This window comes from Geotrypetes seraphini, chromosome 7, assembly GCF_902459505.1.
Source record: "Geotrypetes seraphini chromosome 7, aGeoSer1.1, whole genome shotgun sequence".
Classification (NCBI taxonomy): Eukaryota; Metazoa; Chordata; class Amphibia; order Gymnophiona; family Dermophiidae; genus Geotrypetes; species Geotrypetes seraphini.
Genome location: NC_047090.1, coordinates 41619658 through 41644584, shown reverse-complemented (window position 1 = coordinate 41644584; position 24927 = coordinate 41619658). Strand labels below are relative to the sequence as shown.

Here is a 24927-nt window from a genome sequence, read left to right as displayed (position 1 = left end):
GCCATGAATGTCTTAAGGCAGCAGTAGCATTCACAGTTTGCTGCTGTTGCCGGCTTCGGGCCTTCTTCCTTGTTGGGTCCTGCCTTCATGGAAACAGGAAGTAAGCAAGACTCAACAGAGAGGAAGGCCCGAAGCCTGCAACAGCAGCTAATTATAAACACTGTTGCTGCCCAAAGAAGTTAAAGATGCCAGGCCTTGGAGCACCCAGGGCAGACCGCTTCTCTCCCTGTAGCCAGGGCTCCTCTGAAAAGGAACATTTAGCTCTCCCTTCCATGCGAACCCTGCTGACCCACCACGAGACGACCGACAAACCTCCCTCCAGCACTCGTCAGCAGCCGCAGCACTCTAAACAAGCTGCTTTGTAGTTTGCGGCCTTCTGCAAGTGATTCCCTCTGCCGCATCACTGATAGTTTGTTGGTCTTCTTGCGGTGGAAGGATTGACAGGGAGAGCCTGAAGCTTTCCCTCTGCGGCGATCTGCCCTGTCAGAAACGGGAAGTTATGGCAGAGGGAAAACTTTGGGGTAGCCGCCGGCAGTTTGTGAGAACAGCTGCTATGTCGGGGCCCTTCTGTGCAGGAAAATTTTGGCTACTGGCAGAGCCGCACTCAAGTGGCTAAAGAGCCACGGTTTTCTGACCACTGCCCTAGTTAATAGCCCTTAAAATAACACCTTTCAGTCATTTTGGCTTACCCTAGGTGTTCTCATCCTAAAGTTTCCTTGAGGTATTTCCCTATCTCAACAAAGTTAATTACATAGAAACCAATAGTCATTAGGTTTCACAGTAGTATTTGCCCTAGAGGAGTCACTAAGAGCCAGTCCAGCAGGGATAGAGGTTTGACAGCAGTGTGTGTGACGGGAGAGGGATGTATAGTATGCCTTATGAAATTATTATATGTGAATGTCTACCAGAATAATAGAGATGAGAGGAGAGATGGTTTGAAAGAAGCAGTAGTTTACAACCCAGTCCTCAGGATATGCCTGAAAAGTGCCACCATTATATTCAGGTTTATGTATCTTCTGCATCACTCCTCTATTGAAAAGTCTTCACCGATTACAGGTTGAATTTTCTATGAAGTTTAAAACTCATTGCTTATCCACGTTGACAACCTCCTACCTGCCAATGCAGGTTCTTCGGTCTTTAAATGATCACCACATGTTCCTTCCAGGTATGAAGGCAGCCCGCCTTGAGACAAGGTACAACGCATTTTATTTTGAAGTCGTAGCCCTGTGAAATCCTTTGCTATTAGTCCAGAGTGAGCTATCCCTGAGAATTTTTAAATCAGCAGTTAAAATGTAGCTATTTCAACAGGCCTTTGGTACTTGATTGCGGCAATTTCTGGATTGCACCAGTTGCCTTCTTTGTACAATGTTTATTTATTTAAAATTATTTATAGCCCGCCTATCTACAAGTCTAGGCAGGGAGCATTACAAACATTCAAAACCTGCAAATAACATACAATAAAAACAAAACCACAACAAAAATGCAATAAAACCAAGATTAAAACCCCTAAGCATCTATACACAGTGTTAGATCATTTTGTTTTCTACATGTGTGCTAGGACAGAAAGGCATGCAGTCAGATTTACACTCCTATCAACTATTTGTAGTTCCTTTTTCTTAAAAATATTTTTGTTAGATTGTGCCTATCAGTTAAAGCAGTATAGCAAGTTCCCAATAAAAATAAATATAGTCATTGAGGGTATCCTGAAAACCTCAATGGTTCAATGTCATGATGACTGGGTTAAGAATTGTTATTCAATACATGTTGTTTTCCGCTACTTTTGACTAGATTCAGTGTGGATAACAAGCAAGAAGATCTTTACATATAGGGGAAAAGTTACAAATACAGTTTAATCCAGAAATACCCCCTCCCCACACCCCCAATTTATCAAGTAGTTAAATCAAACAAACAAGTTTTCAAGGATTTATGGATGACTTTTTGTTGTGCAGGAGTTAAGATATGGAACTCCTTGGTGGGTCAGATACGAAATTGTCATGAAAGGTGCATGTTTAGAAAATTACTTAAGACACAATTATTTGTAGATGCCTTTCTCTAGCCAATAATTTTCCTCTTTGGCAGAGTTGATGAACTATTCATGATCTTTATTATACAAAGTTATGGTATTATTTTATAGTCATGATTTCTGAGGATTGTTTGTATATTTATTCTATCAAGGCTGGGCTCTTTCTGTCTGGATGAAGCTTAATGCAACTAAAACTAAATTTCTGTAGTTAGGTCAAAAATTTGACTGTCTTCCTCCTACTGTAGCTTTGGAATCTGGGGCCTCTTTGCAGATTGAGTTCTCATCTAAGATATTGAGAGCCCTTTTTGATTCCTCTCTTACCTTAAAGGACCAAATAAATTCCCTGGTCAAAAGAAATGCTTTTTTAGTTTTCATCATTGACATTTTTCTGTTTTGGTCCAATCAATCTTATTATCTCGACTAGATTACTGTAACGCTATCTATCTTGGCATCACAAAGATCTATCTCCAAAGATTACAATTAATCCAGAATACTGCTGCGAAGCTAATCTTTGGAAAAAGTAAATTTGACCATGTGATCCCTTTGCTCCTGAGTCTTCATTGGTTCCCATTTTATCTTAGAATTCAATTCAAATGTGCCTGCATCTCTCTCAAAATTTTATAAGGCATTTTTATTCCCCTCATTCAAAATTCAGCAGTTTGACTGATTTTTGGGCTGAAGAAATGGGAACACATAATTCCCTATTATCAAAAACTCCATTGGCTGCCCCTGGAGGCGCAAATTCTGTTTAAGTTCTCTTGTCTGTGCTATAAATAAATATTTGGTCTGGCCCCCATTTACCTAGATTACCAATTTAACCTGGCAAGTTCTATTAGTCTCACACGAAGAATACATCTATTCACCTATCCGACAATAAAGACCTGCCACTACAAAAGTGTCTATTTCAACCTTCCAGGCAGGCAAATGGAACGATTGGCTGAGTAACGTTATCACGCTCTCTTCAACCTACTTCAATTTCAGAAAATTGGTCAAAACGAGTTTGTTAATCGATTTGTAAACTAAGAATTTTTATAGCTCTACTATTCCAACCAGTAACCTTAAGGACTATATAGCTTTCCACTTCTTTCATTATGTAAGATTCTATTGATGACTCTGAATTGTGACCTCTTCGCTGATTGTCCAGCGCTTCTTGTTGTAAACCGCCTCGAACTTCATGGCTTTGGCGGTATATAAGAATACAATTATTATTATTATGGAATGCTTACAGATTTTCCTTTGCAAGAGGCATCCAACAATTCAAACTCTCCCTTCCTTCTAAAAAAGGAATTAAAGGAGTTAAGATCTTCAGTCAATCTCTGGCTTTTAAACTTTCTCAACTATCAAATGAACTCCCCTTAATTCTGAGGAGCCCCAGTTCTTTCCAATCTTTCCGCAAACTTCTAAAAACTTTTTTTTTTGCCAAACATTTTGAAAACTAATCTCTTTGAAACTTTTGCTATTACTTTCTTTAGTTTTAATTTAATCAAAGTAAACTTTTTTTTAGTTTTTATCTAATTGTTGTAAACCAAGTCGAGCTTCCTTAAGTTGACGACACAGTATATAAAGTTAAGCATTAGTTTAATTTAGTATATAAATTATGTAAACCGCTTAGTTTTAAACGGTATAGAAATTTTTAAAATAAATAAATATAGTGTATTATTTATAATCCACTTTTGCCCAAAGCTGAAAACAACAAACATACACATAGTAAAACTATACAACAAACAAGGGGATGAAGGGGCGTTCAATAATATATCTACCTGAGCATGAAAGAAAGTAGCAAGCGAGTTGAAACAAGTCTATGCATATTGTGACGTGTCTCAAGATTACTCATGCACAGTTTCAACTTAGTACAAGACTAACATTCCAAGAAACAGGATGTCAGGAGAGTCCATGCGAATCAAGTAAAAAACTGCTAGATTTGGAACACCGTTCATTGATAAGATTTCTCACAAAAGAAGGGAAAAAGCAAAAGGAGATCCATGAATATATGACTGCAGTTTATGGTAAGCCTGCACCATCATCCTTCAAAGTAAAATTTTGGAGCAAGCAGTTTAAGTAGGGTAGAGAATCCATTGAAGATTACCCTCACACTGGATGGCCTTTGGAAGCAACTTTCACAGAAATATGCAGGGATTTAATTTTGTCAGGCAGATGAATTAAGGTTTCCTGAGTAGCTGAAGAAAAGGGCATCTCAGCAGGTGCAATTTGGAAAATATTTCATGAAAAGTTGGGCATGTCCACGGTTAGTGCAAGATGGGTTCCAAGAATGCTGACGCCATGTCAGAAGGCCATGAGGCTCCAGTGCTGTCAGGAGAATTTGGCGGCGTTCCATGAAAACCATGTGAATTTTTTTTCATCATTTGATGACTGGAGATGAGATGGGTCTATCATAGAGATTCCAGAGTTCAAAATGGAGTCAATGCAGTGGAAGCACAAGTCATCCTCCACCTCAAAAAAGTTCAAGACAGAAAAATCTGCAGGCAAAGTCATGGCAATTGTCTTCTGGGATGATGAAGGACTTTTGCTTCTGGAGTTCATGCCACATAAGACGACCATAACCAGGGAGAGTTATGTCAACACAATGATTGCGTTTCAGGAGTTAATCAAGGAGAAAAGATGAGGAAAATTCACAGCAGATGTGCTGCTGCTTCAGGACAATGTGCCGGTGCACTTGTCACAACAATCACAGGGAATATGGGTTTCAGAAGCTGAACCATCCACCCTACAGTCCTGACCTGGCTCCCTCAGATTATTTCCTTAGTTTTGAAGAAATCTCTCCTTGGACATCAGTTTTCAAGTGATGAAGATGTCAAGGAAGTTTTGACATCTGGTTTGAAGGTCAAACAAAAGAATTCTTTTGAAAGGGTTTAAAGTCATGCAGGAAAAGTGAATGCAGTAAATGGCGCTATCAGGGGGACTGTTTTCAATGTACTCTTCTTTCCTACTGAGGTAGAAAAATAATTGAACACCCCTCATAGTATTCAAATACTCCAGCATGCCAAAATACAGCGCTCTAGAACAGTCTTTAAAGAAAATAAGCCATCAAACAGTTCTAAACAAAAGCCTCACACAAACCAAAGCTGTTTCTTAAACAAGGATAAATTTGTTTATTTCTTCAGATACATAAGAACATAAGAAGTTGCCTCCGCTGAGGCAGACCAGAGGTCCATCTCGCCCAGCGGTCCGCTCCTGCGGCGGCCCATCAGGCCCATTGCCTGAGCAATGGTCCCAGACTATCCCTATAACCTACCACTACTCCTATCTGTACCCCTCAATTCCTTTATCCTCTAAGAACCTATCCAAACCTTCTTTGAAGCCTTGTAACGTGCTCCGGCCTATCACAGCCTCCGGAAGCCCGTTCCATGTGTCCACCACCCTCTGAGTGAAAAAAACTTTCTGGCATTTGTTTTAAACCTGTCCCCTTTTAATTTCACCGAGTGCCCCCTTGTACTTGTGGTTCCCTATAATCTAAAAAATCTGTCCCTGTCTACTTTTTCTATACCCTTCAGGATCTTGAAGGTTTCTATCATGTCTCCTCTAAGTCTCCGCTTTTCCAGGGAGAACAGCCCCAGCTTTTTCAGTCTGTCAGTATATGAGAGGTTTTCCATACCCCTTATCAGCTTAGTTGCTCTTCTCTGGACTCCCTCAAGTACCGCTATGTCCTTCTTGAGGTACGGCAACCAGTACTGGACACAGTACTCCAGATGCGGTCGCACCATTGCACGATACAGTGGCAGGATGACCTCCTTTGTCCTGGTCGTGATACCCTTCTTAATGATACCCAACATTTTGTTTGCTTTTCTTGAGGCTGTGGCGCACTGTGCCGACGCCTTCAAAGATGTGTCTACCATCACTCCCAGGTCTCTTTCAAGGTTACTTACCCCTAGCAGTGATCCTTCCATTCTGTAGCTGAACATCGGGTTCTTTTTCCCTACATGCATGACCTTGCATTTCCCTACGTTAAAGTTCATTTGCCATTTTTTGGCCCATTCTTCTAGCGTCGTTAGGTCCCTTTGCAGATCTTCGCAGTCTTCCATGGTTTCAACCCTGCAGTAGAGTTTGGTGTCATCCGCAAATTTAATAACTTCGCAATTTGTTCCCGCCTCCAGGTCATTAATGAATATATTGAACAGGAGCGGTCCCAGCACCGACCCCTGCGGAACTCTGCTCGTGACCCCATGCCAGTCCGAGTAATGGCCCTTCACTCCAACCCTCTGTTTCCTGTCTGCCAGCCAGTTTTTGATCCATCGGTGGACCTCCCCTTGCACCCCGTGTTTCCACAGCTTTTTAAGTAGTCTTTCGTGCGGTACCTTGTCGAAGGCTTTTTGAAAGTCAAGGTAAATGATATCAATGGATTCCCCTTTATCCACCTGTCTGTTTACCCCCTCAAAGAAGTACAATAAGTTTGTGAGGCATGACCTACCCTTGCAGAAGCCGTGCTGGCTCGACTTTAGCTGTCCATTGTTTTCTATGTGTTCACAGATACTATCCTTAATCAGTGCTTCCATCATCTTTCCCGGGACCGAGGTCAAGCTCACCGGCCTGTAGTTTCCCGGGTCCCCCCTTGAACCCTTCTTGAAGATGGGCGTGACATTTGCAATTTTCCAATCCTCCGGGATCTCTCCAGTTTTTAAGGATAGGTAACATATTTGGCAAAGTGGCTCTGCTATTTCGTTCCTTAGTTCCTTGAGTACCCTTGGGTGAATGCCGTCCGGACCTGGCGATTTGGGTAACTTGTTTCATTCATTAGGTCCAGTCACAGAAAATACACAAAATCTGGTTTTATTCAGTCTCCAATGATAAAAGTTAGGAACTACCAGGTCGCCCGCAGTTGCCAATCACAGTGCATCCCCTGGCAAATAGCACTTTAAATTAGATTTCAAATAGTGAGTTAGAGCAGTGAGTTGCCGCATCTGACCCTCCGTGAACTCCGCCGCCTGCCCCAAGCACGGGTCTGCCTTTTTCTCCTCCGCAGGCTGTGTTTTGTCCCTGGTTTTGGCCGCCGTTCTGCTCGTCATGCCTCCCGATTTTGACACAAAGTGGTCCATGCAATACAGGACCGACAGAACACTGCACCAAGTGCTGGAGTCGCTTCAGAACAGGTTAGTTGAGCAGGTGTCGGCGGGGGCCCGGGAGCTGAAGAACATGAGACCTCACTGCATCACGTGCTCCTCCCCTTTATGTTATTTATTAAATGGTTTACAAGTAAAATTTTGGGCTCCTTTTTACAAAGGTGCGCTAATGGTTTTAGCGCGCGCTAAAATGCCACGCGCGCTAGCCGCTACCGCCTCCTTTTAAGCAGGTGCATCATTGGCTGGACAAAAACAGACTAGCTCTTAATATTAAAAAAACTAATACCATGCTTTTTCCCTGGAAGGATAGCTTTTCTCTTGTTACTCCTATTTCAATTTCAAATGTTCCTCTTCAATTAGTTAAAAATATAAAAATTTTAGGAGTAATCTTTGATAATAAACTCAACTTCCATGACCATATCAGTAGCATTGTGAAAACTACCTTTTACAGATTGCGGAAAATTAGTTCTATTTCTAAATTTCTCTGTCCTAAAGCACTAAATATACTTATTCATTCTCTGGTGATATCTAAAATCGATTATTGTAATTCCCTATTTAAAGGAATTGCTTTACAAGAAATAAAAAGACTACAAATTATTCAGAATGCATCAATTAAATTAATAACTAAATCCAAAAAGTTTGATCATGTAACACCACTCCTTAAAAAGGCTCACTGGCTTCCTGTTATGCATAGAATTACTCATAAATTATGTACAATTATTTTTAAAACTTTATATAATAAGACCCCAGCATTTTTATTTAGATTACTTATCCCTTATTCTGCAAAGAGAACCTTGAGATCTAGCGAACAAAATCTTTTATCTATTCCCTCTCTAAAAATTATCAATACAAGGAGACAATTTATCTTCTCTTGTACGGCACCGCAGACATGGAACGCCCTCCCTATGTTTTTACGGGAGGAGAAAGAGTTTGTAAAATTTAAAAACGAGTTAAAAACTTTCCTTTTTAGAGATGCATTTGCAAGTTAATCTTTTATCTTATTGTTTTGTTTTTTTTATTCCCCTCAAATGTCTTATTACCCTTTTGTATTTTCCTTTGATGTCTCCTCTTTACTTTACAAATTGTATTTCATCCCTCCTTTCCTTGTGTTTAACATTGTTAATTTTTAGCATGATAAGTTTATTTATTAATTGTATGGACTGTTTTGTTACCTAATCAATGTAACTTTTTAAATGTACACCGCTTAGAAACTTTGTTTAAGGCGGTTAATCAAGCCATCTAATAAACTTGAAACTTGAAGCAGGTGGTAATTTTTCAGCTTGCGCGCGCTGTAGCACGCACCAATCTTGTGCATGCGCTAAAACGCTAGCGCATCTTAGTAAAAGGAGCCCTTTATGTTTACTCAGATGACATTTTAATACTCATCCCTTTCACCAAACTCACTTCAGAAGTGTTAGATTATATAGCTTTTATTCATACATAACTGGAAACTTGGACATCTGCATTTAGATTGAAATTAAATCCGGGCAAATCAAAATTCTTTCTAGCTAGTCCTAATGAAAAAATTACTGAAACAACTTTACTTTTAAATGGTCAATCTTATTCAATATCTTCTACGTTGAAAATTTTAGGGGTTATTTTAGATCGGTCCTTATCTTTTAAGGCCCAAACAGATTCTCTGGTTAAGAGATGTTTTATTTATTATCCTTTGGAAGCTGTGTACTATTAGGAAATATTTTGATTTTATATCATTTAAAATCCTGGTTCAATCTTCAATCCTTTCAATATTGGATTATTCTAATGTTATTTATCTGAGATCGTATAAAATAACCACTAGCAGACTAAAAATCATACAAAATACAGTTACTTGTTTGATTTTTAATCTGAAAAAACACGATCATATCAGTATATATTATCAAAAGCTTCATTGGCTATCATTTGAGGCTAGAGTGTTATTTAAATTTGGAATCATTTGCTTTAAAGTTTTATTTGGCTTAGCACTGGCTTACATTGTTTCTCATTTAATATTTTTTATTTCCAAGGAAAATATTCATAGATCTGGTTGTTTTTATTTTCCTTCAGCAAATGCATGTTGTTACAAAAATTTTTTAGATAGGACCTTAGCATTCCAAGCAGGATCAATGAATTCATGTTTGAATCTTCTTGTTTCTCCATTTCTTACTTACTATCAATTTCGAAAAGATCTTAAAACCCACTTATTTAAACAATATAATATACATTATTGATTTTCATATTATCATGTAGTTATAATGTATTTTTTATCTTTTTATCCATACTTAGTTTATATTGTGTTTTCCTTATTCATTAGTTTTAATGCTTGTATTAGTTACTTAGAATTTTATTATGTATGATGGTATTATTATATTGTATGCCGAGTACCTATTATGTAAACCGCTATGAATTGCTGGTTAGGCAGTATATAAAAATAAATTATTATTATTAGTTTGAACAAAAAAAGGCATGATTGAGTTATCCTTTCCTATTAATTGGCATTCTTTTCAATCTTTTGATTTATTTTGTTTTTATATATACCACATTGATCATTGGTTGATAAAAGCGGTATAACAAATCGGTAAAATAATAAGGGAGTGTGTAGCACAGTGGTTTGAGCCTCAGCACCCTGAGGTGGTGGATTCAAATCTCATGCTGCTCCTTGTGACCCTGGGCATGTCACTTAATCCTCCCATTGTCCCAGTTACATTAGATAGATTGTGAGCAACCAGGGAAAAATGCTTTGGCATGCTGGCTCCTCCCCCCAAATTACATCATCCAATCACCGCTAAAAATTTTTGCAAACCCCAAACCCATTTACAGACAGTGCCTGCTCCACCGAGCTTGAGAAAAGGAAGCACCAAAGCCGGTTTTGACAGTCGGGTCCCTTGCCCAATGGGAGAGGCGGAGGGTTTCCAAAAATCCCATCTGGCCAATGGGAGCACCGGGATGTGTCGTGTGGGCGGGCACTGTGGGTCCGGGGTTTAGGTTGCGGGTCACGCTGTGCGCGCCTTGGTGTAGTATTTTAGTGGCAGCACAGCTGGCGTTTGGACGGAAAGTTGGGCTCCTCTCATTGCTGGGAATTTAAAGTGGTCGCAGAGCAACCCATATGTGGCTTTTGCCCGTGAGGCGGCGGATTTGGGTTGCAACTCCAGCTCTCCCATGCCTGCCATGCTGGAAAAGGGCATCGAGGGCTCGGGGAAAAGACGAGGTAGGAATAATGCCGCCGGCAACAGCAATAATAAAACTTTGGCACCAAGTGGGAATGGCACCAAATGTTGGGAAGAAAGAAGCTCGAGCTCTTCCAGCTCAAGGGGGTAGCCTCGAATGCGCCTGCTTCTTTTATTTTTTGAATAATTTTATGCCGTTGGTGGTGATTTTTAAAAAAAAATTTTATTATGATGATGAAAGTTATTTGCGGTTTTTCCGTATTCGCGGGTCTGTTCCGCCCCTATCCATCGCGAATACGGAGGGAGAAGTGTAGTTTGTTTTACTAATATAGTAATAATATTTTCAAAGGAACTCAACCTTGCCTGTGTTAGTATGCACAGGAAATTAAGAGCAAATGTGTTTTTATTTTACTTATCTTTTATCTTCTATAATATCACTTGCTTCAGGTTATTTATGTAAGTGAACCCCTATCTCTATTACAATGGGGAACAATTCACGGTTACTTGTAAGTTTAATGACAGTGTTTCAGAATACCTCTCTGCAATGTTTTTATTGGACAGTTGAGTCTATAGTGTCCGATTTTCATTCCAGTGTTTTGCCATTGCTACAGGCATCCCACAGCCATGAATATCAACCTACATAAAATGTAATTTTCACAAAGTATACAAGGCAAATGTGTAGGTAATACCAAGAAAGCAGTGCTTCTATTGTTTTAGGTTTATTACTGCTTCCCATTTTTCTCTCTCCTTGAACCATCTCCCTTGCCAGAAGGCTTACTTTATTGATGAGGAGCTAACTGTATAGTAGCAACTGGCTGTCCTGGGTTGAGGCATTATCTTGAAGCCTTGAACATGTTGCTTTAACTTTCTATGTAAGTCCTGGACTAGGTTTCCATTGTCTCATAAAGCTGCTAGGGCAGTTGAATTGATAAACCCATATCAGGTTCTGAAAAGGATTTTGGTAGGCTTGGCTCCACCCACTAGCTGAATAATTTCCGTGAAGAGAGCTTTTTCAATACCATTTCTAATAAAGATTACCTTAACGTTGTCAGGGCAGGGTAATTCAGTCCTGGTTTACCTTGCAGCATGCATATGTTAATTCAGTTTTGGTAGGTTCAGCCTCTGGAGCCATTGGGGCTATTGCCACTTTCCCAGCAAAGGGAAGGAGGGTGGGATGATCCGAGCAATGGGAAAGATGAGCAGGGTAAAATAGAACACAGGTCTGGTCTGCTTAGTTTGCTGGCTGAAATCCTGGGTCACAAAAGGAAGACAGGCAGGATGGTGCATGTAGGCTAAAAAAGCTGGTTCTAGGGAGAGGAAAGTAGTATTGATGACCAGAAGAACCTATTCTGCATTTAGTCCACGGGCTTAAGCTTGGGGACTCTTGATCTTGCAATTGGGGAAACAGACCTTTGTATTGAGTTGTCACTACTACTTCTTGAGTGAAGTCTTGCAATTGCACTTTTTTTTCTCTTATGCAAAAGTCAGCCTTCTTATGTGATGTGTGAAGAGGATGAAATGCAACAATTTTAATTCCAATACGTTTTGTATTTGGACAAATTCCATGTTGAATTAGTTTAAGTATATGATTTGGTTCTGAGGTAGAAGTGATCACCTGTTGTAACAATGATCAGAAACTGATACCACAATGCTGAATCTGTCTTTCACAGGAAATCAAGCCTCAGAGCCATTATAACCATGGCTACAATGAATCCCTTGGACGTAAAAGCCATATTGATGATTACAGCACTTGGGATATTGTCAAAGCCACACAGTAAGTGTTAAGTTTATTTTTAATTTTGCTGTCATTCTGTAAAAAAATAAATACAAATGCACATTTTCTTTTCAGAATAAAACTTGTTTTCATAGCCAAACATAATATATGATATATATCTCAGTAAACAGGGTCCCCTCCCTTTCAACCTTCTTCCTAACAGCCTGTTGAACAGGCCAAAGCTAGCTCCTTATTAATGTGTTGCTGCTTTTGCTATTGCTAAGCATTACCTGCCACATCCTAATAAAGCATCTTGTTCTTCTTAGTATTGCTCTCAGACTGATTCTTTTGCAGCACAGCTCACTCTGGCCTGAATGCTCTAAAATCGCCGTTAAAATCCTGTGGGCTGGTAACATTTGAAAACTGCAATTGATGTTCAAACAATTTCACATGCAAATGACTTTTTCGCAGAGGTCCACCGTAATCTCATCTGTTCAGTCATCGGAAAAGTGACTGACGCATGCGCAGAGCTGGCAGGGGAAGCCTGAACAGCTAAGTGACAAGGGAAGCCCCTAAGCAGCCTCCGGCCACTTGGCTGTTCTAGGCAGGAAGACTTTTTCTGAAAAAAAAAAAAAAAAAAATGAGCATAGATGTTGTACGTGTGTTACATATATACACGCACAATATCTGTCCCCATTAAAAAAAAAAAAAAGTTGTTCTCCCCCCCCGAACTTAAAAAAAAAAAAAAAAAATCAGCAGGAGGGATGCCCACTTCCTCCTGCCTCAGCCAGTAATCCACATTAAAAAAACTATAAGGATCTAGTTCGCTGAAAGCGTAGGACCCTACTATGCTTTCAGCGAACTAGGTCCTTTAGCTTTTTATGTGGATTACTTTATTTTGATGTGGATTGTTTAATTGTACTTTTGGAACTTTGAAATTTTCAGTAAAGTCCATTTCAGGAAAATCATCACTCCTCGGTGTATTTTGGTTTTGTGTGTGTATCTGTGCCCATTAAAAAAAGAAAAAGCTGGCCTTTTTAGTGCTATCGGCACCTCCACACCTGAGATTTCGGAGCATTAAAAACCAGCACTTCATTTTGTGCATCATGTGGGCATCGATCTGAGTGCTCATTTTAATACTGATGAGATTATCGGAGGCTGCTACACACCACGGAAAAGATCGTGATTTGCTCTTTTGGGCATTGATAGCTGAAATACTTTGACGCTAAACAAGTTAAAACTGGTTTAGCAACGAACATTAAACATACAGTGAGTTTTGTGCATCCAGGCCTTTGTTCTCTTTCCACTCTACCACATGAGCCAGTAGCAAGAAAAGGGACAGAAATTCACAGGGTAAAGAAGACTGGGGAGGGAGCAAATAAAAAATAAGTGAAGGTAAAAATAGATTTGGCTCAGCGTGAGGAAAATAAAAGCAGGTCATGAAATGCAACACCTTTTGATAGGGGAGAGAGGGGCAGTCAGCAAGTGTATTGGGGGGGGTAGCAAAGGAGGAAAATATTAAAAATAAAATAGGAAAATGCAAGGGAGAGGACTGATTTAGCAAAACTAAAGCACATAACAAACAAAGAAATTTTTATGTCTTGGAATACTTATTTTTAAGAACCATATTTTTGTTTATCTAAAAAAAAAAAAACCACCAAAAACTATAACTATATGCAAATCTGCACAGAATTATTTTTTGAATGTTTACCACAGAATTTCAGAAATACATTAGCACACAAATACACAATTGTTAAATACCTTGGAAATTTCATTTGTCTCTTCGCATTCACTCGCTATCACTCATCTTTCAGAGATGCAGGTTTAGGGCTTTCTAATTGTTTCTGTGCTGATTTGAAAGACGAAACAGATGCAGACACTTTCCTTTCTTCTCTGACAGTGAAATACTTTAAAATCTGCCCTAATCTTACGTTTAGCAACATACTAAGTTAGATTTGTTTTAAAACCATATTCCAGTAGTATAATGAAGATAAGCTACACTATAAAATGAATTGATCAGAGCAATTCTTTTCAATGCCATGCATGCTTTGTTCTTGGCTTAATTCCTTACAGGTTAGCTCTCTCTTCAGCACCATAACCTCTCTACTCATAAGCCAGCACCTGGCCATTCTTATATTAAAACTACCATAGTTAACTGAGTTCCAGATTTTCTCCTTGAGGTCATGTGCAAACATGGCCCTCTCAAAACTGGAGAACTAAACCAGTCCGGTTTTCAACCCACAGAGTACCTTTAATTAGAGAATGACACAGGGACAAATTTTTCCCCATCCCCACGGGAACTCATTTTCTTGTCCTGTCTCCGCAAGTTCTTGTCCTGTCTCTGCCCCATTCCTGCAAGCTCTGTCCTCATCTGCACAAGCCTCAAACCCTTTAAAATCATAAGTGTTTGAGGCTTCTGCAGTTAAGGTAGAGCTTACAGGAATGGGGCAGGGACAGGAACAGCGACAAATGTCGTGGGAATGGGATGGGGAAATTGAGTTCCTGCAGGGATGGGGAAAAAGTTGCCCCCATGTCATTCTCTACCTTTAATAACCATTTTCATCCAGTTCTCCTTAAAAATTCCATTCCTTTTAGAATAGCATAGGCCAGTGGTCTCAAACTTGCAGCCCGCCAGGTACTATTTTGAGGCCCTTGGTATGTTTATCATAATCGCAAAAGTAAAAGGAAAGATTTATAAACTATAAAGAGTTTTACCTCATGCAAAATTGTCATTTCTTTAATAAGACATTAACTATTTTTTTCCAAAGCCCTCCAAGTACCTACAAATTCAAAATGTGGCCCTGCAAAGGATTTGAGTTTGAGACCACTGGCATAGGCCAAAGCATTTCAGAAGAACAATATAGCACAATATCTCTCTAAAATGTTCATGCATTCACTTGTCCTAAAACGTTGAGTCCTGTGCATTTTTTTTAATTTTTTTTTTGCATACAACGCCTGAAACAGGAACTCAAAACAAACATGTGCCAAATGTAACAAAAGGGCTTATTGAAGTCAAGCCACTTTGTCCTCTATAGGGGATTTAAATTAAGGTAAGCTTAATGCCTAGGAGGTTTGTTTTAATTTCAGCAGGATTTGTAGCTAGGGTTAATAACTCTGTTATCTGACTTTGACTAAATAGACACTGCCTGAAAAAACTTAGCAGAACTTGCCTGAGCAAGACCCTGATCAGTGAAGCTAAAAAAAACTGTGCAGCTGGTGCAGTGTCAATGTTCTATGATCTTAGATAAGAGGTTACATGGCAAAATAAGACACAATGGCAAAAATAAAGCAAATGTTTACAAGTGGGGCCACCTCATGGATGAGGGTCAGAGGAATCGAGCTGCTTCACTTTTGTTGACTTTCACCATGACCTTTTGTCCAGCAGTGGCAGTTAGCATAGAGCTTATGATTCAGTAGACATTCACAGAACCACCACCTCCTCAGACTGGAAACTGCAGTGTTATGCAGATAATTTTAGAGCAATAATCAGTGCAGTGCTGACCCGTAATTCTCTGTATCTTGGCTTTCCAAAATGTGTGCTTCTTGCCCTGCAAGTTGCTCTGAATGCCGTTTCCTCAAATTATTGTACAGGCTTCGAAATTTGATTATATCGCTCCCATTTTACGAGATTTGCATTGGCTGCTACAGGGGTGCCCACACTTTTTTGGCTTGCGAGCTTCTTTTAAAATGACAAAGTCAAAATGATCTACCAACAATAAAATTTAAAAAAACACAAAGCACACTGTACGCAGAGAAAATGTAAATTATCATTTGTATTCAGGGTTTTTTTTCAGAGGTCAAGGCAGATGACTTTAAAATATGCAATGTCACTTCAGTAACAACTATACAAAAATAGACAAATATACCCCCTCCCCTTTTACTAAACCGCGATAGCGGTTTTTAGCACAGGAAACAGTGCTGAATGCCCTGCACTGCTCTCAATGCTCATAGGCTCCCTGCGCTAAAAACCGCTATTATGTTTTAGTAAAAGGGGGCCATATTGCAAAATATAGACAGCAGATATAAATTCTCATAACGGACACATTTTGATCACTAAATTGAAAATAAAATCATTTTTTCTACCTTTTTGTCTGGTGATTTCATGAGCCTCTGGTTGCACTTCCTTCTTCTGTAAAGCCAATATTTCTTTCTTTCTGTCTTTCTTTCTCTCTCCCCCTGGCCCCCCCTCTTTATTTCTGCCTTTCTTCCTCTCTACCCCTGCCCCCTCTTTTTTTCTGCCTTTCTTTTTCTCTGCCCCCCAAGCCATCGGGCTGATTTCTCCACTTCCCCGATTCTTTCCTTACCTCCACCCCCACGCCATCAACGTGATTTCTCCCTGCTGCTTCCCCAAGCCAGGCCTGGCGCGTACAAGCGCCGGTCCCACAAGACTTCACCTCAGACATCAATTCTAATATCGGGGAGGAAGTTCCAGGCCAGCCAGGCAGCGATTGGCTGGCCCAGAACTTCCTCTTTGACGTCAGAATTGAAGTTGGAAGTGAAGTCTTGTGAGTCCAGCGCTTGTAACGCGCCAGGCCTGGCTTGGGGAAGCAGCAGGGAGAAAAAGATCATTCCTGTATGACAGCCGTAAGACTGGGCTGATTTAATGTCATGTGTTGGGTGTTTAAAATAACAATGTAACTGTAAGTCAAGACAGATCTGTTTTGTTGTTTAAAAAAACCCCAAAACAAACCTGTGGTGTTATGTTGCTTTCAATTTCTTGTTCCCTACGTTCAATATCATGTTTGACTATTGTAAGCTATTTCCTGCCATAATAAACATTTGATTATACCAAATTGAACTTGAAAGGGTCTTGCTGTCTCATGAGACGGATTTGTAATTCTGAGAACTAAATATTTCAATAGCAGCGGTGTTATCTGGACACTAAAGCACAGTGCTCTGAGAGGCAACATACCGGGAGCCACAGCACTTTAAAAATCAATTGGAAAAAGAGTGTACCGTTGATGTGGTCCAGCACTCTGTCTTTCATCTTACTTCTGAACCAAGGAGCTGGAATTTTCAGTTGCTTCCAGTATCGGTAGCCTTATATGGCTCGATTATTTAAAAGAACTTATCCTGGTAGCAGCACCTACTACCCACTGACGAGGGGAATACCTGGATTTAGAGTGACATTATCCAGATAATAGAACACGGCAGAGGAGCCTATTAGAACACAAACACTCTAAAGGAGATCATGCAAAAACAGGAATACTGAAAATCAGCCAGCAATGCAGTCAAATGATATACTGCATTTGGCTGCATTGGTGACTGATTTTCAGTATTCCTGTTTTCATGTGATTTGTTGGAAGCCTATTTTACTGTGATCTTGTGTTTTAGGCGAAATGTGGTTCACATCGGGCATTCTATTATTATGAGATCTTCCTTGTTGAATAAAATTCTTTACCATTTCTGGAACGCATTGCTAGAGGTTGTGGTAAGAGCGGATAGCGTAGCTGGTTTTAAGAAAGGTTTGGACAATTTCTTGGAGGAAAAGCCTATCCCAGGCTATCCCAGGACAAGCAGGCAGCATATTCTTAACGCATGGGTGACGTCACCGACGGAGCCCCGGTACGGACCTTTTTAACTAGAAAGTTCTAGTTGGCCGCACCGCGCATGCGCGAGTGCCTTCCCGCCCGACGAAGGAGAGCGTGGTCCCCAGTTTCTTCGTTTCCGCGGAGCAAAGAAGACGCATGTGCTTTCAACGGCCGTTGAAAAGCTAATTTCTGCCTTCCCGCTCGCGTAATTTTTCGTTTTTCTTCTAATTTTTCCTTTCGGATTCCCTATTTTTACTTACAAAAAAAAAAAAAAAAACTCGTCCAGTTTTCTTTATTTTTTCAGGCCGGCCCCGGCGGGGCCTGTTGCCACCATACAGGCCTCCGGATTCGATTTTGCGGAGGCCGTGTTTCCCTTCATGCCCCCTCAACCGGGCTTTAAGAAGTGCCAGCGGTGTGCACGCCCGATCTCTCTCACCGACCCGCACAATTGGTGCCTGCAGTGCCTGGGTCCAGAGCATCGGGCTGACTCTTGCACCCGCTGTGCTACGCTTAAAAAGCGCACATTAAAAAACAGGCAGATCCAGCAAAATCTTTTATTCGGTACCGGATCTGCCATGGAACCTGCTGCGACGTCGACGGCACCACAAAAGTCGGCACCCACGACGTCGACACCACCTGACCCTTCTTCGGGGTCGTTGGGCCCAGGTAAGCCGGCTAAGAAGCCTTCCACTTCCCTTGAGCGCCCTCCTGCCACGGTTGCGACACCGGCCCTCCCGGCACCGCACCGACCCCGCAAACGCTCCGCTCCAATATCGGTGAGTGCCTCATCATCGGCCTCCTCATCGCTGGAGTGTAGAGCGGCACCTATGGTACCGAAGAAGAAAAAAGCGGTACCGGTGCCCCCCCCCCCTGGATGACTGCATCGCGGCCATACTCCAAAACCAATTACAGGAGCAGCTCCAGCAACAACTCCAACAACTGTTGCCGGCGTTGCTGGCACCGCACCTTCCGGTACGGGACCGGTCCGAGCCTTGCACTGTCCCATCGGTGTCGACCTCTCTCGGTACCGATTAATACCTCCATGCCGGTGCTCTTGGCTGAAACACCTACAGTGCATACCCGTACTGCTGCCGATCCTTCCCGGTCCCAGGAACGACATCGGTCTTCCTCTCCCGGTACCGCCTCGGTGCACTCAGGCAAATCTCTCTCAAAGACCCGCCTTGCCGAGCCTTCCACACCGATGTCCAAACGTGCACACCCTGACGTTAGAGACCCAGACTTGTGGGAAGACTCCCCGCACGGTACCGAAGAGGACGCTTCGTCAACCGACGAAGAACCCTCCATGACTGATACTGCCTCAAAACCAGAACAATCCTCTTTTTCTAAATTCTTTAGGGAGATGGCAGCAGCTCTTTCCATCCCCTTAGAGTCCGACTCTAAAAAGTCTCAGGCTTTCCTCGATGCCCTAGACTTTGAGCAACCTCCCAAGGAATTTCTAAAGTTGCCCGTCCACGACATCTTACGGGAAACTTTCTATAAAAACTGGGAGACTCCCCTCACTGTTCCCGGGGCACCTCGCAAATTGGATAGCTTGTACCGGGTTATTCCAATCCCAGGGTTTGACAAACCTCAATTGCCCCACGAATCCCTCCTAGTGGAATCTACTTTGAAAAAGTCTCAGGGTTCCAGTGTATATGCCTCCAACCCTCCTGGCAGAGAGGGAAAAACCATGGATAAATTTGGTAAGCGCCTTTTCCAAAATGCCATGCTAGCCAATAGAGCCAACCACTACACCTTCCACTTCTCCTTCTATATGAAGCATCTAGTGCAACAGCTTTCCTCCTTACAGAAATACCTTCCTGAACGTAAGGTCCATCTTTTCCAGCAACATATTTCCAGCCTCCTCCAACTCAGGAAATTCATGGTTCGCTCCATCTACGACTCATTTGAGCTGACCTCTCGCGCATCTGCCATGGCGGTGGCCATGCGACGTTTGGCATGGCTGAGAGTCTCTGACCTGGACATTAACCACCAGGACCGCCTGGCTAACGCACCTTGTCTGGGTGATGAACTCTTCGGAGAGTCCCTGGACTCAACAACCCAGAAACTTTCAGCACATGAGACCAGGTGGGACACTCTGATTAAACCTAAAAAGAAGACTCCACCTGCTCGCACCTACAGACAGCAGTCTTCATACCAGCGCAGGTTCTCGGCCAGACCTCTCAACCCGCCTCAACAGCAGCCTCGCCGACCTCGTCAACAGCATCAATCTCAGGCTCGCTCACAGTCTCACCAACCTGCCAAGCCTCTCCCTCCGTCAAAACCATCTCAGCCCTTTTGACTTTTTCCTCCAGGGCATAGCCAGTCTCCCACCATCATTGCCTCTTCCTCAGCCTATCGGAGGTCGCCTCCAAATCTTCCTCAGCCGTTGGGAGGTCATCACATCAGACCAATGGGTCCTCAACATCATTCGCCACGGCTACTCTCTCAACTTTCAGACTCTTCCACCAGACAATCTTCCCGTAGAGTCTGCTTCTCACTCCTCCCAAACCCCCCCTCCTCCTGAGGGAGGTCCACTCCCTCCTTCTTCTCAATGCCATCGAAGAGGTGCCTCCGGACCAAAGGGGTCAGGGATTCTACTCCCGCTACTTCCTGGTTCCCAAGAAGACAGGAGACCTTCGTCCCATCCTCGATCTCAGGGACCTCAACAAGTGTCTGGTCAAGGAGAAGTTCAGAATGCTCTCCCTTGCCACGCTTTACCCTCTTCTCTCTCAACACGACTGACTATGTTTCCTGGACCTCAAAAAGGCCTACACTCACATCCCAATCAATCCGACTTCACGTCGCTACCTACGGTTTCAGATACAGCACCGTCACTATCAGTACAAAGTGCTACCTTTTGGCCTCGCTTCATCGCCCAGGGTGTTCACCAAGTGCCTTATTGTGGTGGCGGCCTTCCTCAGGTCTCACAACCTCCAGGTGTTCCCCTACTTGGACGATTGGTTGGTGAAAGCACCTACGTCTCCACTTGTGCTACAAGCCACTCATCACACCATCTCTTTCCTCCATCTCCTGGGGTTGGAGATCAACTACCCCAAGTCGCATTTGCTTCCCACACAGTGACTTCAGTTCATTGGAGCAGTTCTCGACACCACAATAATGAGGGCGTTTCTCCTCTCCGACCGTCAACGGACCCTGCTCCACCTCTGTCGTCAGGTGCTCCTTCATCACTCCATTCCTGCCCGACAGATGATGGTCCTCCTGGGCCACATGGCCTCGACGGTCCATGTGCTTCCTCTGGCGCGACTCCACCTTAGGACACCTCAATGAACTCTTGCCAACCAATGGTCACAGACCACGGATCTTCTTTCTCATCCCATCTCTGTGACATCGTCTCTTCAGCAATCTCTTCAATGGTGGTTGAACTCCTCAAATCTTTCCAGGGATCTACTCTTTCATCTACCCCCTCACTCCATGATCATAACCACGGATGCCTCCCCCTATGCGTGGGGAGCTCACCTGGGAGATCTACGCACCCAGAGACTCTGGACCCCTCAGGAGCGTTAACATCACATCAATTTCCTGGAACTCAGAGCCATGTTCTATGCTCTCAAGGCCTTCCAGCACCTTCTCTGCCCTCAGGTCCTTCTCCTGTGCACAGACAATCAAGTCGCCATGTACTACATAAACAAGCAAGGCGGCACCGGATCTCGCCTCCTTTGTCAGGAGGCTCTCAGCATCTGGACCTGGACCACGGCCCGCAATCTCTTCCTCAAGGCTGTCTATATCCAGGGCGAACAGAACTCCCTGGCCGACAATCTCAGCCGCATCCTTCAACCTCACGAGTGGACTCTGGACCCTTCAACACTCCACTCCATCTTTGCTTGCTGGGGCACTCCGCAGGTGGACCTCTTTGCAGCGCCTCACAACCATCAGCTACCCCAGTTCTGTTCCAGAGTCTTTTCTCCTCATCGTCTGACCCAAGATGCATTCCTGCTCGACTGGACGGATCAGTTCCTCTATGCCTTTCCTCCACTACCTCTGATGTTGCGGACGTTATCCAAACTCCGCAGGAACAGGGCCACCATGATTCTCATCGCTCCTCGGTGGCCTCGCCAACACTGGTTCTCCCTCCTGCTTCAGCTCAGCTCCAGGGAGCCCATTCCTCTTCCTGTGTTTCCTACTCTACTTACGCAGCAACGTCAGTCTCTACTGCATCCCAATCTGTCTTCGCTCCACCTGACAGCTTGGTTTCTCTCGGGCTGACCTCTCCAGAGAATCTGTCTCAGCCTGTCCGTCGCATTTTGGATGCCTCCAGGAAACCGGCCACCCTCCAATGTTACCATCAGAAGTGGACCAGGTTCTCCTCTTGGTGTCTACTGCATCATCACGATCCCACCTCATTAGCGGTGGAAACTGTACTGGACTATTTGCTCTCTCTGTCCGATGCTGGCCTCAAGTCTACCACAATCAGAGTCCTCTTCATTGCCATCACTGCGTTTCATGAGCCTATTCTCGGAAAACCTCTCACGGCTCATCCACTGGTTTCCCGGTTCATGAGAGGCCTCTTCAATGTCAAACCATCTCTGAAGCCTCCTCCTGTCGTCTGGGACCTGAATGTGGTTTTATCAGCCCTCATGAAACCCCCTTTTGAGCCTCTTGCCACAACTTCGCTCAAACTTCTCACATGGAAGGTGCTTTTCCTCATTGCCATCACCTCTGCCAGGAGGGTTAGTGAGATGCATGCACTGGTCGCCGATCCACCGTTCACTGTTTTTCACCATGACAAGGTGGTTCTGCGTACCCATCCTAAATTCCTTCCCAAGGTGGTCTCGGCTTTTCACCTCAACCAGTCCATTGTGTTGCCTGTCTTTTTCCCTAAACCCCATTCTCATCCTGGGGAACAGGCGTTGCACACGCTGGATTGTAAGCGTGCCCTTGCATACTACCTTGACCGTACCAGGGCTCACCGCTCGTCCCCTCAGCTCTTTCTGACCTTCGATCCTAACCGTCTAGGTCGTCCTGTCTCTAAACGGACGCTTTCCAACTGGCTTGCTGCCTGTATTGCGTTCTGTTATGCTCGGGCCGGTCTCTCACTGGAAGGTGCTGTCACGGCCCACAGGGTCAGAGCTATGGCTGCTTCTGTGGCTTTCCTCCGTTCCACGCCCATCGAGGAAATCTGCAAGGCTGCCACTTGGTCCTCAGTTCACACGTTCACTACTCACTACTGTCTGGATGCCTTCTCCAGACGGGATGGACACTTCGGCCAATCTGTGTTACAAAATTTATTTTCCTAATGGCCAACCATCCCTCCTCCCTCTCTGTTAGCTTGGAGGTCACCCATTCGTTAAGAATATGCTGCCTGCTTGTCCTGGGATAAAGCACAGTTACTTACCGTAACAGGTGTTATCCAGGGACAGCAGGCAGATATTCTTACGTCCCACCCTCCTCCCCGGGTTGGCTTCTTATCTGGCTTATCTTAACTGGGGACCACGCTCTCCTCCGTCGGGCGGGAAGGCACTCGCGCATGCGTGGTGCGGCCAACTAGAACTTTCTAGTTAAAAAGGTCCGTACCAGAGCTCCGTCGGTGACGTCACCCATGCGTTAAGAATATCTGCCTGCTGTCCCTGGATAACACCTGTTACGGTAAATAACTGTGCTTTATTGAGAGGGACATGGGGGAAGCCACTGCTTGCCCTGGATCGGTAGCATGGAATGTTACTACTCTTTGGGGTTCCGGAATCTTTTGTTACTCTTTGGGATTCCGGAACCTTGCTATTCTTTAGGATTCTGAATGGAATGTTGCTACTCCTTGGGTTTTGGCCAGGCGCTAGGGAACTGGATTGGCCACCATGAGAACGGACTACTGAGCTTGATGACAATTGGTCTGACCAGTAAAGCTATTCTTATGTTCTTATTACCTCAAAGTATGGTCTCATTTAGAGTGATAATGCAGGTAATACCACTAAAAATCAACACAGACTGCCCTGGCTCTGTACAGATAGCACGGGCGAGAATGGTGTGTGAGTGGAGCAAGCATGAGCCTGTCGGTTATCCTGCTAGTGGTGATATCCAAAAAAGCTGTCCTAACTGTTTAGCTATCCAAATATCATGCTGAATATTACCAATATCCAGATAATGCCAGTGTCCAACGCTGAGTCCAGATATTCTGCACTAGCAATAGCTGCACTAAAAATCCTATTCACCGCTTCAATGGAATAGTGGTTGGCTGGTCTTTCTTGTAAAGCATTGTTAATAATGAAGCTTGGAACATAAGAATAGCATTACTGGATTAAGATGGTTTATTTTCACCACTATCGTCTTTTTTTTGCTAGGGGAAACATCCCAGGCTCATGTGTTTTCCCTTGCTACCTCCATTTGACTAGTTTCAAATGCCCGGTAACATATTGCCTGAATTTCTCACTTTGAATTTCTCACTTAGAATCTCCCTTCCCGCCACAGAAAGATATAGGCTGTCGTTCATAATAGTCTTATTTCTCTTATGCATCTAAAACCTTCTTGTTAACTCATTGAAGTTTGTTTGGGATCATCTGGACTGCAGACATCGATCTTGACACAGACTTTCTCTTGAATTTTGAATGGGCCACTTGGATGTTCACTTTCTTCTAGCTGAGATGCTCTTACATTGCTTTGTACTTTGCCCAACTGAAAGGTGAATCTTCCCCCCTGTTCCAAGTATGGCAGACAGCAGCAGGTTTCCCCCACCAGAATTTGCTTGATTACACAATATGTTTTGCATTTTCAGACTCACTGCTGTGTTTTATATGAATTCACCCACTGAGTTGCATCGTTTTAGTTGAGATGGCTTTTATTGCATTATATTATTTGTGAAGACTTTTATTGAATTTCATTGTTTTATTGTGAAGTCCTTATTAAAATTTTGATCTCAAGAGCATCGGTTCCACGGCTTTGCTTTTGGTTTGGTTTCTCTGTTTTCCTGTGGAACGTCTTGGTGACTTTTCTGTTTTGGTTTTATACAATATGTTTTGCATTTTCAGACTTGCTAATGCATTCTGAATTATTTTTTTGTTTTTTTTTGTCAGCAGAATGTGAAAAATGTACAAAGGTATGAAGATTTTACAAGGCAATCTAGTGCAGATCCTGGTAATGGTCAATCTCGTAGGTTTGGGAAAGCCTTCTTGCTGTAGGCTAATTTATCTAGTAATGCCTTGAACCGCAAGGTAATGGCGGAATAGAAATCTCTAATGTAATGCAACTCCTCCTGTTGTTTATGGTGGCTTATTAAGCTTTTTACATGAATATTCATAAATTTAATCTACTATTCTTTTATATCATGCCACTTTAGGCCTAGTCAAGAATCAAACAGGAATTTCACACTTTTTCAGTCTTCATGTTTAATCCAGGATTGGTAAGATAAAATGATTTAGTTAATGAATTAAATTGGTTTATATCCCATGCTCCCCAACGAGCTCAGAACGGGTTAAAAAGTTAACACACA

General features: G+C 42.8%; 1 protein-coding gene across 1 annotated transcript in view; it reads left to right on the top strand.

Moving 5' to 3' along the window:
- The window catches only part of ZDHHC17 (zinc finger DHHC-type palmitoyltransferase 17), a 171263-nt gene that overhangs the window by 47035 nt on the left and 99301 nt on the right, over positions 1-24927 (top strand). The window contains exon 2 of the mRNA XM_033951008.1: positions 11912-12015. Within this exon, the coding sequence (XP_033806899.1) occupies positions 11912-12015 (104 nt within the window). The remainder of the gene's footprint in view (positions 1-11911; positions 12016-24927) is intronic.